The 22,953-nt window shown below is 31.2% G+C and overlaps 1 protein-coding gene across 1 annotated transcript; it reads right to left on the reverse strand.

The window, feature by feature from the left end:
- Positions 1-9,590: 9,590 nt before the first annotated feature.
- LOC134694117 (prolow-density lipoprotein receptor-related protein 1-like) lies at positions 9,591-14,964 on the reverse strand. The gene is made up of 5 exons (XM_063555112.1): positions 14,797-14,964; positions 12,836-13,051; positions 11,754-11,872; positions 10,611-10,871; positions 9,591-9,658 (listed from the first exon to the last, which is right to left on the reverse strand). Exons 1-5 carry the CDS (start codon positions 14,904-14,906, stop codon positions 9,591-9,593), a joined length of 774 nt encoding a protein of 257 aa, XP_063411182.1. The 5' UTR covers positions 14,907-14,964.
- Between the last annotated feature and the right edge of the window lie 7,989 nt (positions 14,965-22,953).

Consider the following 22,953-nt stretch of genomic DNA (forward strand, 5'->3'; position numbering starts at 1 on the left):
TAACTGTGCGTCTAACCTTGCCGACCTCTTCTCATTTTCATATGAATCGGATTTCCTTAAGACACTTGATAAAACCAATAAGATCAAAGAAGCCAGATTATTTAATTTCATTTTCAGATATATTGTTCATGTCCTTTCCATAAAAAAACGACCTTTTCTGATTGGGTTCCATTAATCTATTAGCCAGAATTAGAAATTAAAGAATCAACAGGCACAGCTCTCCCCGCCTCATTTTTGGACTTATATCTCGAATTTGACATACATAATCATCTCAGTACCAGAGTCTATGACACACGAGACGATTCTAATTTTGAAATTATCAATTTCCTCAAACTAAGTAGCGATATACTAAGTTAACCAGGGGTTGAAGTCATAAAACTTTGCGCAGTGCTTGGAGCACAAAAAACATGCTCGAAACATGAAATCAAGTAATTTGATTGGTTGATTTTCGAATCTGAGTACAAAAGTCGTGCTCAAAATTTTCATGACCGCAAGGCCTGCATATGGGATATATATTTCCCACCTAACTCGATATTCCAGAGCTTGCAGCTCCTACTCAGACTTTGTAAAACGTCACCAGTGTATGTGCAGAAATTTAATGGATTAAGTGGAACAGTCTGAAAGAACGTCTTGTCCTTTTTCTTAAAAAAAAGTTCATCGAAAGGTTCCAAGTATTCGTTGATAAATATTCCGTATCAACTTTAAAAATGATACATGATGGTCTTGATATATTCTGCGTACCTTGTTTATCATCTTAACAACGTGTTATTTTGTTCTTTTATTTGCCTTTGTTCTATCATCAATATTAATTTTACTGTTTGGTCTGTTTTCTATGATATTCATTTGACGTAGCTCCTTACTTATACATCCTGTCAATGTGTTTGTATTTTCTTTTTTTATGTGCGAATGTGTGTGTTTCTTTTATTCATATGACGTGACTCTGTATGTTTTAAGCTCTCGCCATTATCTTATTGTTATTTTATACATGTACATGATATATGTCACCATTATAAATATTATAAATTGATAATATTTTGAACGACAAAACTATTTTATTCGCGTAGTGGTATTAATCATATGTGGATTTTCAAATTCTAAAAACTTCTTCAGAACTTCTGGATAATTTTGAATCACGGTCTGTTTCTGAAATTGTGTCTAACAAAACTTTTGATTTTTTAACCCTGAGCATCCCCAATAATTTTTTCGGGGGAAATAATTTAAACGACAAAATTATTTTATATTTCCTCCTATATGACGTTTGCATTTTATGACGTCCCACACTCGAAGCACTGTATGTGGATTTTATATTTGATAAACTTTTTTTGTGCTTATCTTTATTTATTTGTTTGTTTTGAGATTTTGACACAGTGATGACTGCTTGTGCACAAGTTCTAACTATTTTACCTTTTTATGTCTGTTTTGTTCACGCATCATTGTTAATATAATGGAATGTGATGCGACTTATATACAAGTAGAAGGTTTAGCGCTATAAAAGCAGGTTTAATCCATCATTTTCTACATTTGAAATTTCCTGTACCAAGTCAGGGATATGACAGTTGTTGTCCATATTATGTTTAGTATGTTACATTTGATTTTGCCATTTGATTAGGGATCTTCCGTTTAGAATTTTTAGTTCAATATTTTTGTGATTTTACTTTTTCATTGTTTCACATTCTCAATTTTATCACCTGGGAGTTCTTTCATGTGCTCTGGAAAGGTAAGCAGATCCTGCTCTACATGTTGAACCCGTCGTGTTGTTCATGTTATTACAAACCCGGTAAATAGAAAATTCGGTATTGTAATGTTCCTACGGTTTCTTTGTAAGAATTTTTGTGTCCAATTGTAGAAAAAAATCAGAATAAGTATGAAACAAATTATGACGACCACTACTTCAGCTGCACAACCAATTTATTATAAACAAATATTTGGATATTAAATATCCTTGTCTTTGAACACTTTAATTATATCGATGGTCATTGTAAAAACAAAAACAGGAATCAAAATGCTGCACCAGTTCAACAGCCAATGACGTTTTAGTTTTACTCGAGGCCAAACTTTTTGTACAGTTAAACACGTGTACATATTTACGTTTTCTATTCATTTTTATTTTCTGTATACATTTTCCATGGGATTGTCAGTTTGTTTTCTACTTTTGAGTTTGAATATGACTTTGGTATATCAGGCCTCTCGTTTTATTATAGTATCATTGCATATCAAACTAGATACTATTGAGATGGGACCCATCTCTGTGGGCCCCGCTGTCAATAACGTGGGGTAAATAAGTTGAATGGATAATCTGATATGAAGCATTGCTTGAAGTTATTACATAGTCTCATGTGTGATTTTATTCTAAGATGTTAAGTTAAAACTGATAAATATTCTCAACTTACTTTCATAGTATAATGGTGATCTGACTGCATGATGTGAACTCATTGTTGACTACTCTAAGGTGACTTCTGGATATATGGATTGATGTTTGAACAATATGTTTAAAGGTGCTGCCCAATTGATATTTGTCACATATTTTTAAAATTATGCCTTCAATATATTATGACCCACCAAAAAAGAATGACAATTAAATGTTAAATAAAGGGCTGCGCTTTAGCGCATGATACGCCCGTTGCTCTTTTAACCTGTCTTTTAATGAATTTATATGATCATCTAGAAATAGTCTGAGCCCTGTCAAATACCCCCTCCCCCCAAATAATAAATAAAAATGCACCAAAAAATGGCACTATTAAGGCTACCTCAAACTTAACTAAGTTTGTTGTCTTAATTTTGCATCCATACATTCTATCTTGTTGAAAATGGAAAGGGAGCTTATGTGAGTTATCGTCCGAAGTGTGGACGACGGATGGACAGACGGAAAGACGACGGGCGTATAAAAATGGCAAAAAAGACTACAATGACAATGAGGAGCAGCAAGAAGTTAACAGGTAAAGTGAAGATGGTGAAAGTGACTCTACTGAAAGTTATGATCTAAATGAGGAAGTAGGTGATGAAAGTAAGGATTCATTGATGATGAAGATAAAGATTACATTGATGATGGAGATGAGGATTTCATTGATGATGAGGATGAGGATTTCATTGATGATGAAGAGGCCTTTTCTGAGAATGAAAATAAGGATTTTTCTGATGATGAGGACAGTGATTACAGTAAAGAAGACATTGATGATTAAACCTAGTTCAGCTTTTCAATATAAAGCATAAAAGGCAAATATCATTAACATTGACATATAACATAGAAGTCTTCAATGCAATATACAGAAAGTGATATATGATTATGGGTTTTAGTAATTCTTTGGCTGATTTCCAAATTTTATAGCAGATTGAAAGAAGTTAATTTTCTTGGGGTATATTGATTGAACCTTTTTATTGTTTAGAATATTCACAAGATGATCATATTGATGAATGTTTAGGAGACCTTATTTCCTTATTTTTTTCATAAAATGACACCCTTTAACATTTAAGGAATATTTCGTCACATGTTAGTATTTTCATGTTGTCACTTGTTAACTTATTATGTGCTATTGTAGACTAGTTATGTTTTGTAACATTTTTTATTGCGCTCAACCCTTCCACCGCAACCGATATCTGGTGTCACACACACTCTTGTGTCATGTACAAACCGACAGACAGACGGTCGAGTATAAAGTATGAAATATTAACGGTTCGCGAGAGGTAGAGCGGACACAATTTGTTAAGAACAACAAACGGATGGACAGACCGACGGACGGACCTTTGACACATATTCTGGTAACACATACTCTAGTGTCACACACACACTGGTGTCATGTACAAACCGACAGACAGACGGTCAAGTATAAAGTATGAAATATTAACGGTTCTCGAGAGGTAGAGCGGACACAATTTGTCAAGAACAACGAACGGATTGACAGACCGACGGACTGACCTTTGACCTAGAATTCATACATTATGACACATTCTCTGTTGTTGGTTCATATATATGTTAAGTTGAAAATGTTTGTCAGGTATAAAGTATGAAATAATAAATGTACAGACCAACAAACAGACCTTTAACCTAGGAAGTTGTACATACATCATGACACACCCTCTGGTGTTGGTTTAAATGGATGTCAAGTATAAATTTTGAAATCAAACGGTCCTCAAGATATAGAGCGGACACGATCTTCACCACAGGACACAGGGTTGTCAACTGAAACTAAAGGTTTTTTTTACCTTGACCTTTGACCTAGGAAGTTGTACATACATCATGACACGCCCTCTGGTGGTGGTTAATAAACATGTAAAGTATAAAGTATGAAATCATAATGGTTCTCTAGATAAGGAGCGAACACAAAGTTAAAGTGTTACGGACGGACGGACGGACAGACTGATCACTATAGGGAGACCCGCCTGGAGGCGAGGCCCTAATTAGTCTTCTGACGCTTAGGGCGATCTTTTTTCAGCAATACCAGGTGCAATACATTTTGTCTATGTTGGGGTCTGCAAAACTTATTCCTTAGGTTTATATTTTGTTTTGCTGAAATGTTGGTTTCTGCATAATTCTAGTTCTGCCATATTGTTTTTATAATTAATTGTGATTGCTCCCTCGGTAACTTCCAACTCTATTTAAAAATGTGTTTTTGATTAAAAGATGTATAATATCTGTTACATACCTTCCTTTCCTATGTTAAGCATAGACGCCATTGTAAACGAAGCAATACCTTAATATTTCTTCACCGGATAATATTAATAGTATTATAATCTCCATATAATGTTTTCCAGGTAAAAAGGATGATTGATATTCGCGGAAAATTTACTTCGTACGTTGATTTGGTGATAAGATAAACTATTTACATCAGGTGAAATAACGTAGCAGCCTTTTATCTTTAGTGCACGAAGTGCATGCTTACAAACAGTGACAGGCGTTAATATTTCTATTTGAGACCAATGTTCATGGGATTGAGATAAGTTATAGTAACATCCTCGTGTGCTTTCTACAAATATTTACATAAATGTGTCCCAGATCTCATCCACTATTGATGGCTTCTATGGGGATTGATGTTTGTAACGATTGATTTTCAAACCATGTTTTAATTGTGGGGATTGGTAATCACTATTTAAACCCGTACCCGTCGGCGCCAACAATAACGTTTATTTCTGGTATCAAAATGACATAGCAGTGTAAAGATCAAAAGATAGATTTTTTTCTACGTTTGTTTCATATTTTAATTTTAGAGACTTTTAAATTGCCTACTTGTTCATTTATTCAACAGAGGCTGGCTTTACCAAAAGACATCCTAGGAAAATGAACAACCTTGAATTATCGTTTTACTTCACTTTCCACTCTATATGAAAAAATTCAAAGCTTGGTGACTATGAGGAGGATAAATATACCTTCAATATTGATGAAAGGCTTCACGAGACACAGATATTTCTGCCTCATATATGAATTATGTCTTTAAAATCACAGTTGAGTCGGCTTAGAACAAATTTTACGAAAAAGGAGATTATTGCAGATTCTAAATTGGAAACTTTCTATTTCTTTGTTCAAAGTAATAACATACCATCATCACCTGCATATGGATTGGTTGGATTAGTTGGTGAACTAGTTCAGGACTTGCATTTTCCTTAAATGATTTCCTTCCTGCTCATAAGTAAACCAACTCCTTATGTTTAAAAATAAGCAAGACTTCCCAAAAAGTAAAATAACAAAAATACCGAGCTCTGAAGAAATTTCAAAACGGAAAGTCACTAATCAAATCGCAAATTTAAAGGTCAAATCCATCATACGAATGGATTACAAATGTTATATTCCTGATTTAGTATGCAGAAAATGGTAAATAAAACCTTGTTTTATAGCTAGCTCAACAATCTCACTTGTATGACAGACGCATAATATTTCAAATCTTGTCTTAGGCCAATAATTATTTGAAGTAATTAGTTTTCAGTTTTCTGTCTGTTTTCTGAAACTAGATTCACTCAAAGTAAACCTAATATGAGTTTGACTATTTGTTATGTCTATTTTGTCCAATAGCTCTTCAATTGTCTCGGTTCTTATACTTCTTTAGTTTTTAAATATTCGGCTTATAGCTATCCTAATGAAGGTTATCCTAGAAAAACACAGCGGACGAATGCAATTTATATACTGCTGTTTTCGTTTTTTACGCTTCTTGACGATTATTAGTGAGATCCCTCTTGATCATAAAACAAATGCTAATGCTATGACCCAAAGAAACTAAATTCAACCCTTTCGGAATTTTTTGTCCGTACTTGGCACAACGTTTTGAGATTTTGGATCCTCAATGCTCTTCAACTTTGTACTTGTTTGACAATATAACTCTTTTGATCTGAACGTCACGGATGTTTGTGTAGACGAAACACACGTCTGGTGTATTAAGTTATTAGCCTGGTACATGTACCTTTGATAACTATGTACGTACTTAACTCGAACACCTGACATCACCGTTGGTAAAGGTAGAGTCCCTGTTTCTCAGTCTTAATATTTTGATGTCGTGTTTTGTATACTAGTATTTGTTTTTTAATTGTTTTTTTTTTAATTTTATTTTCGAGCTACAGCATTTCTTGTTTGTTTTTTTACTTAGGAATTGGTGTCTGTAGCCTCTTTACTCATTTGTGTTATCTTTACATCATTAATACTGTTATATATTCCTAGATATTACCTGAACAATTTGATGTGTCGTCACGTAGATTCAACCCTTCGATACATCACAAACTTTCATGACATCTCATTCATAAAAAAAGTATATATCGAAAATACTTTTGAAAAGAATGTCATATGTAATTATAAATTGAGGGTGTGTTCAACGACCTTGACTACCAATGATGATCTATCACGGTCGTCAAATATATACAGGTCAACAGGACAAGGCATATCAATAATATATACACCTAATCATTGATATAACGAAGCAGAAGTGTGTTTGAGTGATTTTATTTATTAGGAATGTTTTTAAGTAGTGTGTTCTATTATTTTCTGGTTGACCTTGTTCCCCAGTTCTGAAAAGAAATACAAAACATTTTAATAAAAAAAAAAAATTCTTATTGACAGAAACTTACTTTCATTAGAGTATGTAGTCTCATACCAATAAAATTATAACTTCATGCAACATAGCTTTTCAATATAAAAGATATCGATGTCGGAGTTGTTGAAGGCCTATATTTGCTAACATTTTACCTCATTTGGTTTTTAATGGAGAGATATCGCCTCTGCTACCATGTCACATCTTCCTACTCTTATAATATGGAAAATCTGAAAGTAAAGCAAGTGCATGTTCGTTTTAAGATAAACATTTAATTGTGCTTTAAAGATAGCTTCCCTTTTTGTAAAGCAATCTAAGTTCAACTCAATGTGTGTTTTATTAAAAACATATTGTAATAGTATCATGACTCAGCTGTAATAGATGGTACTTGATAACTTGGTTAACCTGTCGAGGACAGTATTAACATACACATAACTTAATTAAGTGTGAGAACTCAAGAAATATATCAACCACGTCATCTACATGTACACCAGGGTTCATATTTTGTGCACCAGACCATTGACAACAAATACGTATCAGTTACGTTATGTACGTTGGTAACGCTCAAATACAAAACGGAAAAATGAACAAAAAAGTAAGTAAAATAAATCTAATATATTTTTCTTATCTCCTTGTTAATACTGTTCATCGTAAAATGTAAGACACGCTATTATAGTTCTACCAAAATATTTAATATTCTCACTTGAACTTTCCATAATACAAAGGTTATTTTGTAAGAATTAAATCTTACCGCAGGTGGTTCATTTGTAGTAGCAGGCAGATTTATGGTATCTATCTCTCCAGCTATATCTGCTTCCGTGATTTAGTCTTTCACTTAGTAGTTTGAGTATTCTTCGAAACTGTGACCGAAAGTATAAAATATTTTTTTTCTTCACAGTTATAAAAAGGGACTTGTTACATTTTTGGGAATTTCAGAATCGGTAATTTGTTATTGAAGTTGCTGCAGATTTATAAGCATAAAAGAATTACTACTAGTAAATAAAACTATAACATTTCACTTTCAAGGAAAATAAAACTAATGATTATTACCTAACCGTGTGCCTGGCATGGTAAGGATTCGGTCCCAGTTCTTAAAATCATTCAATCCCTTATGATTGAATTATCGTAGATAAATAAAATCGTATAATAACAAAGGTTGTTAAATTTGACATATGCCTTTTTGTGCTTCTTTGTCTCAAATTGTTTTTTTTTAAAGTGATTAAGATTATAAAACAATGTTTATACTGTACCCCTTTTTTGACAGGTTCAATCCACCATTTTTTACATAAGACAATGCTTGTACCAAGTCAGGAATATAATAGTTGTGATTCTAACTGTTGAATATTTAATCTGTCGATTTAAAAAGTTGTACATGTATCAGTTGTAAAACAGCCTCTGGTTTGAAAGATGAACACAAATCCCATAATAATAATCTATTGTATGAAATGCAATCCCGAATGATCTATAAAAATCAATTATTTAAAAACCTATGAATAATACCGTTTTGTATTTCGTAACTTGTATTTGAGTTTCAAGGCTGAGGTTTAATTGATTTTTTTTCAAAACTTGTCAAGCCTTCAAGCCTTTAAACAATTTTTAAGGATTTCGCAGCCACGTGCAGTTGTTTATGCAAATTCAAAATAGGTATCCAGAAGCACGATAGTGCTATCTGCGACCTCAGTGTAATGCAATTTGATATATACTTTAACAAAATCATTACCAAATTATTAGAAATTAGTTGAGTAAGGGGTGTTACTTTAGGTAAAATACTAGTGTTCTAATTAAATACAGCAGCTAATTGTCAGTTGCAAACTGGTATGCTCCTTATAAAAAAAACCAAAGCAGTTGTATTTAGTTATATGCCTCTTTTACATATATGTGATATATAATAAGTACAATTTACACTTACTGTTACGTCTTGATTAAGTCGTTTTGACCTCTTCCTTTCATAGTTTTAGTCATCGCCAAAGGAATTCTATAATGAGATTCAGAATATAAATCAAAAGACACATACGCATGAGATGCATAACAAATAAAGTTATAACATTATCAATTTATTCAGTATTTCCGCAATGTTTCTATATGTATACACTCATGTTTGAATGTTTCCTCAAGAGAAAGCATTGAACAACGCACGCAATTGATATATAAAATTTGAATACACAAGAACTGAGGTGGCATATAAACTCATAGATGATACTTTATTCTAGGATTGAAATTTTGTTTTTGCGCCAGACGCGCGTTTCGGCTCAACAGTTCCGCTCGAGAAAAAAAGACAAAAATGCCAAAAAAAAAGTATAACGTCGCAACATATGGACCAAACAGTCTTTTCCATTCATAGTACCTGAGATTCTTCCCTTTTTGTTTGAGTTTGATCATCACCTTTAATTGTCTTTGTTTATTTTGTTATCTTTTCGTTCTTTTGCATTGTGCAAACACCATGTACTCTAATTATATGTCCACTCTTGTTTTGTGACATTTCATATAAATAACATAGCACAATTATCAATTTATATATTTTCGGTTTGTTAAATCAGGAAATAATTTGCATGTGTTTAAGCACAATGATTATATGTTGCTATCTTATTCTTTTAAATAATTGTCATTTTCGTATATTTGTAAAGTAGATAGTACTAGACAGTAACATTTTCCTGTAAAATAAGAAAAAAAAATTAAACATTATGGAAAAATATATTTGATATCATACATCATCTCTAGTGGTGAAATTGAAATTGAATAATCAAATAAGTTCGAATCAATGTATGCAATGTGTATTAATTCATTTATACAACTTGCTTAATTTTTCTAAGGAATACATCATATAGCATATATTTGAAAAAATCGTTGCACAATATAGTATCGGCTTCAAATTGAAATATCAAAATTAACCTTAAAATATATCAATAAAATGTTTCCAAGAGCACAGATATTATACCTTGAAAATCATGAACACATTGAAAAAGATTTATTTAGTATAATTGAGCATAGTATGCAATAAAAGAAACAAACACATAAGAGAGATTCTTTGAAATGCATTACTCGCTACAAATAGCAATATAATATTTAAGCTTAGAAGCTGTTATTTCTGTACAATGTTACGTAAATACTATATGTATTTTAACAAAATCGTCCCCTTTAGATACATCCATGTATTTTAGATATCAGTAAGTAAATAAAGTATTTTATGGCACAGAATAATGAACATGATGAATAAACATAAGTCTACGCTCTGAAGAATTAATCTGAACAATTATTAACACCAACGTTAACAAAGTCAAGCAATCTACCACAACAGCTACAATTTCTATAAATACTACTTAAAAAGTGTTTAAATTGTCTATAAAACATTGATAATTACGTGAACAAAGCACAAAACATGTTACATACTAGTATGTTAATTGACACTTAATAATATTTTCTCATGTCATAATTTTTGTTAACTAATACAAAAATTTTGCTCATTTATCAATACAGTGAATAAAATGAAGAATCCTGTTATGTTGGTATATGTTATTATGATCAATTGCCTTAAAGATACAATCTTTTATTCAAATATTCTTTTATAAATTTTATTTCAGGTTCTGGTTATACGTGAAATCTTACCTTCCTGTTTTAAGAATACAACACCATAGATCTGATTTGTATCTGAATGTACAACTGTTGCATTTTGTCCTGAAGATTTGTTGATTTTAAGAATTTGATTACCACTTGCGTAGAAGATTAAATCATCACTGATAGCAATGCCCCAGTTCCTACCTATTTGGTTGGTTTTAACAACTGTGTTTATATCGGACCCGTTATAATATGCAGATTTCAAATCACCACTACCACATTCCATCCAATAAATTCGAGATCTAGGTACATCTGCAATAATAAACATAAGAAAACAATGTAAGTCAAAAGCTTAAGTAATGTCTTTTTGCTGTATATTATTAAAATACCATATAGCCAACTGAAAGGAACATTTGATTGAAAAATGAAAATAAATCAAGAAAATGAGTTACATATCATATGATACTGTAGGATAATGGAGACAACAGTTTCACATGTTACGGGTTAATTAAACGAAATTATTGTAAATCAAGAATTCAATAAGAAGCTGTGATATGATTGTCAAATGTACACCTCTCCAGAAGAGATGAAATGATATATAAATCAACATCTTTATGCACCGTAGAGTATATATCTTGGTCACTTGAACGATACAACGTAGCTTCGCACAACAGGATATTGACCGCAAATATGCGAACACTAAAGTATAAAGCTTACTGTAATGTGTTTCCTGAAATCAAACGATCAATAAAAAAATCATTTTAAAAACTAATTTTGCTGGGATCAGAAAGGTTATCGTTGTTTAAATAATCTTCATGGATAAATGAATTGATAAAAATAATTTAGTCCTGATTAAGCAGTAAGATCTCCCAAAAATAATGTGAAACCAAAATAATTTGACCAACAATATTTTGCATAATTCATTTTTCCCTTAACATGTCCTTGCAGATAAACCGGGACATATGTTGTTTAATTTGATCTTTTATTGTATATGACAATATTCATGCTTGCTGTTAGCTGTGAACCAAGGCTCCGTGTTAAAGGCGGTCCTTTGACCTATGCATGCTTTAATGAGTTATTTTTTTAAATTGCGACTTGGATTAAGAGTGGTCTCATGGCACTTATACAGAATCTTCTTTTATGATGTATATATATAGTTGTTATCTTATTAGCATGCTTAGCTTCCAAACATACCTACTGCTATACCGAACACATTTGTTGTTCGATTATTTATTATTACTGTTAACTCCTTTCCGTCAAATGTTAATCTGTTTATCTGTCCGTTAAATCGTTGTTCACCAAAGTAGATCCATCTAATAGTACATGCAAATACATTTTTTTAATTTTTAGTTAATTGCCATATCTAACTAAGTTCCCAGACTTTAAGTCTATACATCTACATAACTTACGACTAGTCCTAATAATTATGACCTCTAAGAAGGCAATTTACATTTTTTGCTTTGACGCTTTCCTCTGACGTCATAATGCTAAAGTGACAATTTTCGTTTTGACTTTAAGAGCGTATTTTACTCAAAACTTTGAGACCAATTTAACCAAAAAATTTCATTGAAGGCTAAACATGATTGCATATATACAAACTTACCTTGTATGTGTTTGTTTGTGCATTTTTTTTTTACCAATAAATCCCTAAAGTAATAATAAAATAATTCCATCCGAGGCAGACGATTACCTGGTGCTTTTTTTAAATGTTTTTCTCGTTTTCTTTTAGGAGAGTATATCTAAATTGTTACACCAAACTCGGTGAATGTTGACCTATCAGAATTTTCGGAACCTTTGTTTTATATTATTCGGAAATTCTCAAGAAGAAATCATCTAAACTTTTTAATAAAGCAGTAATTTCGGGCTCAAAGACCAACTGAAAATATTAGTTCGGGGTTTTGACGTCAATGTAAGGCACTAGAGAACAAATATATTATAGCCATTCTTGACGTCTTAATTTTTTAGTTTAAACAAACGACCTGCAAGTAGTTTGCGTAAAACATTTTATTATTATAATTATTATATTCTGCGATATACTTGAAACACACCAATGATAGTTAAGAATTTAAAACTTTTTTTTATCTTTTTCTTAAAGAATGAGCGTAAACAAAACCGTGAAATGATAATCGGTTTGTCTATTAATACATGTTGTATACAGCATCAAATATATTGGAAACAGGATAGTTAGTTTGCACATTATATTTGCATAACGTTTATGTAATTCGATCATTGTAATACAATAAGAAAATTATTTTTCAAGAGTCAAAGGAACCAACCTATTAACTATGTCTAGTGTCAGAGCCGAAGGATTGTTTGCACTACGAATTAATGTTTTGTTAGATCCATCTGCATCACATCTAAAAATCGTTTCATAAGGACCATCTTCCGTCCAGTAGAGATGCCTATTTGTGGAATCAAAAGTTATGGCTATTGGTGCATTTGTTTGGACAACTCTTTCAAACATAACAGTTTGATTATTCGGATATTGAAACCTGAAACAATAAAACAATACACTGTTTTGTGTATGCTCGTATTCAATAGTGCATGACATACACTGTATATGCATTATCTCAAATCGTGTACCACATATTATTTTGTTGTACAAAACAATATCTTGAGTTGCATTGCTTACATAGACAGAACAGTAATAATAGTTTGCATAAATATCAAATCGTTCCAAAAGAAGTTTTCTCGATCTGCTACAGTTTAAGATCTGCCCAGTGCATTTTTATGTTTGTTGAAAAAAAATACCGTTCTAACAGTAATATTGCATCCTGTAATTGTAATGGCTGCTGTCATTTATTAAAACAAATCGTACCCCCCAAGCTAATCTAAATTTCAAAGTTAATAAAAATTGACAAAACTAAACGTAGGCATTTTCAAAAAAACAAGACAAATGGTTGGTGTAACCCGATTTTATACCATGTTTAACCTCCTCCAGATGAGTGAACTGTTAATAGTTTCATTATAAAATTGAGGAATCAACCTCAACCAATAAATTTGGTCAATGTGAGAATATTTGGGATACAGCAGCCAAAACTTTAAACACTGGAATCACATAAATATATGTACAACACAACTGACATAAATTTTACAAATTGTACATTCAAAACCAAAAGCTTTTTAGTAGGTGTACGTAGTTCATAAAACAAACAATAATACTTTTCCGATTAGGTACAAATTGAAGAAAACAATTACAAGGAAAAAGAAAATGCATCGTAAAAAACATCATGCGTCGTAAAAGTACCTCTGGACCGACCTGCACCAAATCCAATAACCGATAATTGGATGAACAAACAATACAGAGACAGATAACATGAAAAAAGGGAAAACTTAAAAAAAGTGAATAAATAAAATGACACCCAACTTCAGCACATAGAACTCCAAATATACAAATTAAGAAGATGTGGTATGATTATCAGACAATTTTTCAACAGAGTCTAAATGAACTGGATGAGAACAACTAAAATTAACCATATGATTTAATCAATGAGTCAACCAATATTGTCTTCTTAGCTATGAAAGGCTGCTTAATTAAGGCGACTGTAGTTAACCGATGTTCAATCCATGTACATGTAAACTATTTTGAAAATAGACATATCAAGATTACAAACAAGAGGAATGCAAAAAAAATATACAAATGTCTCAAACAGTTTAGACAGTCAGGAAGTAAGTAAAACATATTTAATGGATCGATGGCTGTTCAACGTCTCAGGCAAATCAATTGCTAATTAAAGATGAACACTTGTGAGTGTGATATGAATAGGAACTTGGTTTGCAATAGAACCGTACGTTATCCAGAATTTCATTGTGCTATTGAGCAGAAAGACATGCCACACTTCCCAGAAACTTTATTTTGACGCCAATCCTACGAATCTGTTCTCGTTCTCCAAAATCTGATGAAAACGTGTTTCAACTCGGGAACCCACACATAAAACGGACGAAACAAGTTTGTCATGTTTGTAAAAGTTTTAATCGATAATCTCATTTTAATTCTGGTTCTTCCGCTGTTAACGATATCAATATTTTTAAAAATCTTTAACGTTATATGTAGTAATGTTAGCCTTGCATGATAATCAAATTTCCAAGTTGATATTTATGTGTTGTGTACAGAATAAATTTTTTTAGCAATCAGTCAACTCATTAAAAATTATCATATACATGATAGATGAATAAAATGTGTGTCAGTATGCATGTGTGTTGTACGATATCTATCTTAAATTTATAATCATAATACCTAACTATGTCCGAGTGAGAATGTCTTGGAACATACAAGTAGCTGTCTCTATAATCGTAAGCTAATGAATATACATAGTCAGTTTGGTTTGCAATTACTCTTGATACCATTGTATCCAATTTCAATTCTTTCAAAGAACCATATGTAGAGAAAACCAGCTTTTCTTCAATACCTGAAAAGCATTTGCCACCTAGAGACCTCAATTTTATTTTTAAATTAATTGCATTCAACATTCAATACTAACATAACGGTATAGAGGACAACGGAGATAAAGTGAGGACCAAATACAACTTGTTGAAACAAAAACAAAAAAATGCATGAAAAAGATTGTATGCAGTATGATTAAATTTTTACAAATACAATTGTTATATTCAGTTATTGGATACAACTTATTATCCTGTAATAAAGAAAACCAACATTACTTTAAACTAAAAAAATTCTGCACACTCAAATGAAAGGTAGCCTTAGTATAGATTGAAATACAAATGTTTACTGTTGCAAAATGCATACTACATTATACTTTGTTCGAAATTGTGTAGTTATTTCTATGGATACAGAAATTATTCCTCCTCCATGCGCATTTCATTTTTAACACCACCAACAGAAAATTTTAATTCATCTAAACATGAACAGTCAGTAACGTTCTTTACCTTACCATGTACCTGTCAGGGAAAGAATAGGTCTCAGTACTCAAAATCGTTCAATCCTTTATAGGTGGATTCAAAATAGATAGATAAAATCATATAATAAACAAGCAACGAATGAAGTTGTTAAATTTTATATATACCTTTTTGTGCATATGTGTAACATATTTGTTTTTGTAGTATTAAGATATAACACAATATTAATGTTGTCTGCTGTGACCTTCTTTTTTGACATTTTTACCTATTGCTGTATGTCTGATTGTTTTGTTCACGAATCATTGTTAGTATATTGAAATTTGATGCGACTGTCATTCAAGAGACAGGTTAATCTAGCTTTAAAACCAGGTTCAATCCACCATTTTTTACATAAGAAAATGCCTGAACCAAGACAAGAAAATGACATTTGTTATTTATACGTTTGGTGTTTTTTACCTCTTCATTTTTTCATTTGATTAAAGACTTTCTGTTATAGTTTTCTTTATAGTTCATTAATTTTGGTTTTTACTTTCAACAAGTTCTTATAAAGGTAATCTTTGTTTTTTATTATTAAAATTGATTAATTTCAATTTCCATAGAAGCATGGATTTACACTAGTATTTATATAAAATTGAATTTAAGATGCAAATATGCATAACAGGTTATTATAGAACTAATGACAAGATTATTACTTGTTAAAGTGATCTTGTACATATTTGATAGAATAAGTAAGTACAGTTATTGATGAAACAAATGTAGCTGTTTTATGATACAGATTATAAATTACTTTAAGGTTTGATTTAAGATATATAGAAAGTTATATTCCACCAGCACCTGCATACGGGGTATATATCTCCCAATCGAATTCCATTATATCCCAATCGATGTATGGACAAAATAAACTGACAAAATAGATTAGAATGTCAAAATAAAGGAAAAGCAGTCACCATTGTATTATAATCTTGATCACTAAAACAAATGTTCCAACAGAAGGATAAATGAAAGATATCTAGCCAAAGTCTATGAAATATAGATATTAAGTTTCTGATTCTCCTGAAAGAATCAAAATCATAAGTAAAATATGCAAATAAAGAGGTCATATACGATAGGAACATAAATAGTCAAAAAAGTCTGGGTTTTACTTGATATAACTCGACTTTAGTCTAAACCATACCGAAGGTGATCAATGTTTTGCTTGTAAATTATTAAGTGAGGAGTTTGTTATCGCAAATAACATAAAACATTAAGTTTAACTTAATTTTTTCATAGATTTACAGATTTGGTATAGAAGTTTGTCTAAAGTTGTGAAACACTTATAGAATATCCTAATTTTGAAGAAGAAGAAGAAAGGCAGGAAATTTAGAACCGATCCCCGTACACATATCTATCATTTAAATAAACTCATTCTTAACCAAAAGTTGTCAATTCAATACTATAATTAAATCTTTGAATATTGTTTATATTGGTACAAATATTTATTGTATTGTCTGTATATTAAAATCAAACAGAAAATTAGTTTTCTATACATATGCATATCCTATTAATTGCTCTACAATCTGTCGATGCATGTATCTTTGCATTGTGGTAATGTTTTTCTATGACTATTAGCTATGTCTTTACAATAACTTCATTGGATGAAGGATGTGTACTGCTTTATATTTTAGTCTAAGTTGCATCATTTGTGTACTGCAGTAATTGGGTTTGAATTTAATGTCAGTAACTGCATGTATAATAGGAAATGTACTAAGTGTCTTTATTTGTGGCGATGTAAAAGTACCATTCCACGTCTTCTTTATTTGGTGTCTTTTTTTTTTAAATCATACTTTACCCAAGTCTTAACCATACTATATTAAGTCAGAACCTTACTTGAGCAAGCATTAACAATATTCTACCTTTCATTTATCTAATTCTCCTTTTATCTAAGAGTCTGTATGTTGTTGGCTACAATTTTTACCAATAGGTACTTGATAAAAAAAACTCTTTCTCAGATGACAAAATAAAATCAATAAATTTGTAATAAATATTTTTTATATTATAATTTATATATTAAAAAGTTTACTTGGCATTTTGAAGCTCGGGCATATTGACCATAAGAGACCTTAATTCTAAAGAATCAAAATTGTTGGTTGGTTGAATAAATAGAGGTTGATTGGTCGAGTATGTTTCCCACTTTTGTCAAGTTCATATTTCGAACAGGTTCATGTTAAGACATTAAATAAATGGTGAAGCACTGGTTTGGCTTATCACAAACTCAGGTTAACCCACCTTTTATTTTCTTTTATAAATGTCCTGTAGCAATATGACAGTTATATGAGAAGATAACAAGTCCAGAACGGGTTAATACTATCTGCGCCTGATTGAGTATAAGTTCAGACGTTTTAGCATGGTCATGATAAAAGGTGAGTACCTGTTATAAATGTTCAGTATATATTTGTTTACATGGTATGGTATTTTTTTCTCTATTGAGTATTTGAAGATGGTGAAGTATAGTAACTATTAGTAAAGTTGAGTACAAACAGCGCTAATTTGATACTTTAAATAGTTTGTAATGACAATGACCATGTTCATTTAAAAAGATGTAATGTATACACTTTTTTACAAGTGTCGTAACGCAAACAGGATAAAAGTATTTATAAAAATAGGAAATTATGTAAATCAAGAAAATAACAGCATCAGCTTACTTTTAATCATAATTTAGTTTATAGTGTTAAAAGTACAGTGGCATATGTCTCAATTATGAATTCAAATTTATTTTTAAACGCTCAAATGATACGATTCTTTTAGCACATGTTTATCGAGTAGCTTTCTAACTGTATTTATACGAGGCTAATAAACTGCTGTTATGTTAGCTTTAGCGAGCTATTGTTCCTGTTCCGAACTATTGTCTTTATATCCTTCAACTAATTATGTATATTGTTTGTACTTTGAAAGACACATGAACTCACATTTTTTGCATTTTTTCGATTTGAAATCCCGTGAGGCCCGCGTAGTAATATTATATTTAAATCACAAATTCAGCTGAAGACGGCTACGCAAAATAGAATCTTGAATAGTCAACAAGAGAACATCGCTAAAGGTGAATAATTATCTATTATAGCATAACAACTAATTTTAACAATTAAAACAATCAAAACAACAAAAAAAAAGAGAAGTTAACAAGTTGTCCTAGGATTCAGAATTTTGAAATGAACTTGACATTCACTAAACATGCATGCTGAAATAGACATGTGTGAATTTGTTACACATGTACACATTCAAGTTTTGGAATCGTGTGATTGTCGTCGTAAAAAATACTGACTGTTCTGGTAAGTCTGTTACACTGCAATACACACACGCAGGTTCATACAATACTCGTCCACAACAATACACAAATGAAGTCCGAGAATGGGCGGAGCTTTAAAGCGATATCTGCATAGTATACAGATATGATATATCATAACAATATCCGTAGGGCTGTATTTGTATAGTAAAATACCCAATTGTAGGATAAAATAACATAATTGTATACTTACCACAAATGCCATTAAAAAAAATCATATTGCTACATGTAAGTTAACTGCATTCAGTCCTTTAAATATAAAATTATACAATTAATAATAATAACTAGTTTAAAAGCACTACTTCTGCATTGCATGACTTAAGAATAAAAAGACATCCGCAAAATGCCTGGTTACAAGAAAATAAACTGTAAAACAAATTATCACTGGTGAATTTCAGGAAAGTTATCAAAAGTATCTTGAACATGAATTTATTTCAATACAACATTTTGTAAATCTTTACCAAATATATGTTACTATTATTTTTATAAAAATATTGATTGTTGTTTAAACTGATATTTCAGACTATAAAGCGAGTACTTTTTATCCTGTCTTATTATTTATTTAAACCAACAAATAAAAAAAAAATATCAATTCTACTTACATAAATATGTTTCCACTCGCAATGGAAAATACACTCAGATAACTACGATGAAATTTGATTAATCTGTTTACACTCATGCGCAAACATATTTGGGCCCCATTTCGGATTGCGGAGGACTTTTTGTGTTTCATATACGACAATTATTTATAAACAGCGATTGAATAAGTGCAATCAAATTTTGGTATAAACGATATTGTTGAAAGATTTTGCGTTTCGTGGAAGTCATAGATAAGTTGTTATGCAAATATCATCAACAATAAACAGTCAACAAAACTTTTTAAATAAATCGTTAGTGCAAAGCCATTGCGTTTTTTATACACAGTTACTGTTCAATTTTTTTAAATGTGTTATACCAACAAAGATAATGAAACCGGAATTTTTCTCATAGCAGTATAATTGTTATCTTTCGCAATTGATCGTTACCATCAATAACTCATCTTTTTAACTAACCTTAGCATGAAAAAGGTCTTACTGAAATTGTTTGTAAATACAATTAATAATAAAATAAACGATGAAATACAGCTACTTACGTTCGTGTGCAAACATATTGAGGTCACATACCTAACGAGGAAAGAATTGTTGGTGTTTCATATATGACACTAACTTATATACACCTATAAGATAAGTGCAAGGCAATAACGTTTTGCTTAAGGATTTTCTGTGCTTATATAAAGAATTAAAAACATAAAATGTAACAATATAACTATTCACTCTTTCAATTTTATCAATGTGGTATACAATAATAAAATAAGAAACCGTAGCAATAGAATCGTTTAAAATATAAAAAAACATATCTACCACTTATCTGTTCTACTGACCTTAACAGATAGTAGGTATGCGATCAAAATGTAAAATACCGTATGTACATAAATTGCAACTACAACAATGAAATAAGGAAATAAATCAGTTTAAGTTCATGCGCAAACATATTGGGGTCACATATCAAATCGATGACGTTTTCGTTGGGTTTCATATATGATTGTAAAAGTAAAATCACAAAAAGAAATCCGAGGAAAATTAAGAACGGAAAATCACTAGTCAAATGGCGATTCCAAAAGCTCAAACACATACAAAAACCTGCCATATTCCTGACTTGGTATAGACATTTTCTTATGTACAAAACGGTGGATTGAACCTGGTTCTATAGCTAGCAATACCCTTCTTGTATGACAGTCGCATCACATTAGTAAAACTTAGCTATATACATTGATGGAACGAATGCAAACATTAGTGTTTATATAATGCTTCGAAATTAATTTATATGCTTCGTAGAATACACTGACATGTCGTTTCGCAAATCATACTTAAAATGAACACAACATAAAACATTTGTAAAATAAATTGGAAGTGCAAGATCGTTGTGGTTTTTAGACAAAACTTAAGTATACGTCGACGAAGATACAATGAAAATAATAGAATGAACTATTTACAGTACATGTTTCCGTCATTTATCTCAATGTCAGTGGTTTATTCTCATTGGTATTTTTTCCTACCAGGGTTTATCTTTTGTATTTGCATTCCGTCATGTCACGTTAGAAAAATGAAAATATGTGGTAAACATACAATAACAGAATTAACCTGTCAATATTTTCATTAACTATTTGGCTTTTTCTTTTTATTATCAAATCTTTCAAAGATATGCAAGGTTATGAAAATAAGTAAAGGAACACTTTTAACATTTTGATGAAATTCTAAAACAAATGTAGCTTCTACTTTTACTAGATAAATGATTAGCGCATGGGCTATTTTAGAGGATATTAAAGTTCGTTCAGATAGCAAAACAACATTGAGCAATTTTTGCTCCACAAATTCAAGATACTAAGGCAAAAGTCGTATACCGCTGTTCAAAAATCATAAATCGATTGAGACAAAAAAAACAAATCTGGATTATAATTTAAAATCGAGGGAAACACATCAACTATTAGAGTAAAACAACGGAACAATAGAACAAAGGAGAACGAAAATAAACGCCAACATAAAAATATCGAAACATACAACTTGATTACGTGGTGAACAAGTCATACACAAAGAAGATGTTTATCGCCGATGATCCCCATGTGTGTATCTGATCACATAAAATGCAGAAATCAAGCTAACTTGTGTTTTTGAATGTTGCTGTGAATATATTATCAAATAGGTTTTATGAGAGCATAATAAAATCCAGTTGCTGAGGTTGAAAAATATCTCGGTAGGCTTGTGACTCCCAAATTTTGAATAAAAAATGCTGTTTGTTCTTGTTCTTGGGTTCATATTTTGTAAGTTGTTTTATGGCATACTTGGCCGTAAAATTTCTCTTTTGACTATATTTTTTAGAATGTTTTTTTTTTCCTTTTCTACAGTTAACAATATGGTGCCCCAATATGCTCCGATTCAAAACATTGTTGATGTGGCCGTGGATTGATAGCCTAAATGATCCCATTGAGTGGAACAGATTAGGTGAACGTTTGTCTGTAACGACCACTGCTCACTTTTGTACTAGTTAAAATCACTGAAACTACGGGATGATCGAAGGTTTTTAACACCTTAATAACGTAATTCGAAAAACGAATCAGGAATAATACGATATTTTGATTTATAACAGTACTATAAATCAAAACATTAAGGTTATTCCTGATGAATTACTCGAATTAGTTTATTATTAAAGGCGTTAGGAACCTTTAGTTACCCCACACTTGAAATTGTATAATAAGTAAGTAATGAGCAGTGGTCATTTCTTAAACAGCTGGTTAATCAGTTAGTCGAGGTACTGAATTTAGAGGAAGAATCGAAACGGAAAGTCCCTAATTATATGTCAAAATAAAAAATACTTTAAATAAATGTAATTTATACTCACACACGATACTATATAATCCTTTATCTGCAGTGATAACGCCATATTTGTCTCGTACACACACGTATGTAGGAGGCATGCCCAGGACTGGTTGTATATAATTTGTAGAAACCAGTTATTTTCTTAAATGAGGGATGAACGATACCAGAGGGACAGTCAAACTCATAAATCAAAAATATACTGACAACGCCTGGCTAAAAATGAAAAAGACAAACAGACAAACAATAAAACGCATGACACAATATAGAAAACTAAAGAATAAGCAACATGATCCTCACCACAAACTAGGAGTGATTTCAGGCGCTCCGGGAGGGTAAGCATATCCTTCTCCACATGTGGCACCCGTTATGTTGCTTATGTTATAAGAAATACGATAAATAGTCTAAAACCTGAGTTTTCAATATTGTACATTTGATGCTATCGCAACCCTATGGTGATATCTGTACCACATTTATAGCGTATTTTTATGAGTGTGCCGAGATCTAAGCGAGAAAAGAATTATCATCACTTATATTAAAATGATACAGTTCTTAAATCAATTTCAAACTTGAAAAATTAAATATTGCTGTTCAGTGTTTTATATTTGATCATTTGTAACCTGGATTTGTTCTTTCTCAATCGATTTATCACTTTCAAACAGCGGTATACTACTGTTGCCTTTATTTAATATGATTTCGATGAAATAAAATTAAAATTAAAAAACAATGCATGCCTTTTTTTGCTTTGATATTTTTAGTTTTGGACACACACTTCTAAGTGTGAAGGAAAGGGAGTGTCTTGTTGTTC

The sequence above is a fragment of the Mytilus trossulus genome, chromosome 13 (assembly GCF_036588685.1).
Source record: "Mytilus trossulus isolate FHL-02 chromosome 13, PNRI_Mtr1.1.1.hap1, whole genome shotgun sequence".
NCBI classification, from domain to species: Eukaryota; Metazoa; Mollusca; class Bivalvia; order Mytilida; family Mytilidae; genus Mytilus; species Mytilus trossulus.

Excerpts from the sequence above, each read along its gene's own strand:
- LOC134694117 (XM_063555112.1), bottom strand. The coding sequence starts at position 14,906 with ATGGTATCAAGAGTAATTGCAAACCAAACTGACTATGTATATTCATTA. Across the intron at positions 11,873-12,835 it reads ACACTAGACATAGTTAATAG|ATGGATCTACTTTGGTGAAC; the intron begins GTTGGTTCCTTT and ends ATGTACTATTAG. Across the intron at positions 9,659-10,610 it reads TGTATTCTTAAAACAGGAAG|GAAAATGTTACTGTCTAGTA; the intron begins GTAAGATTTCAC and ends CTTATTTTACAG.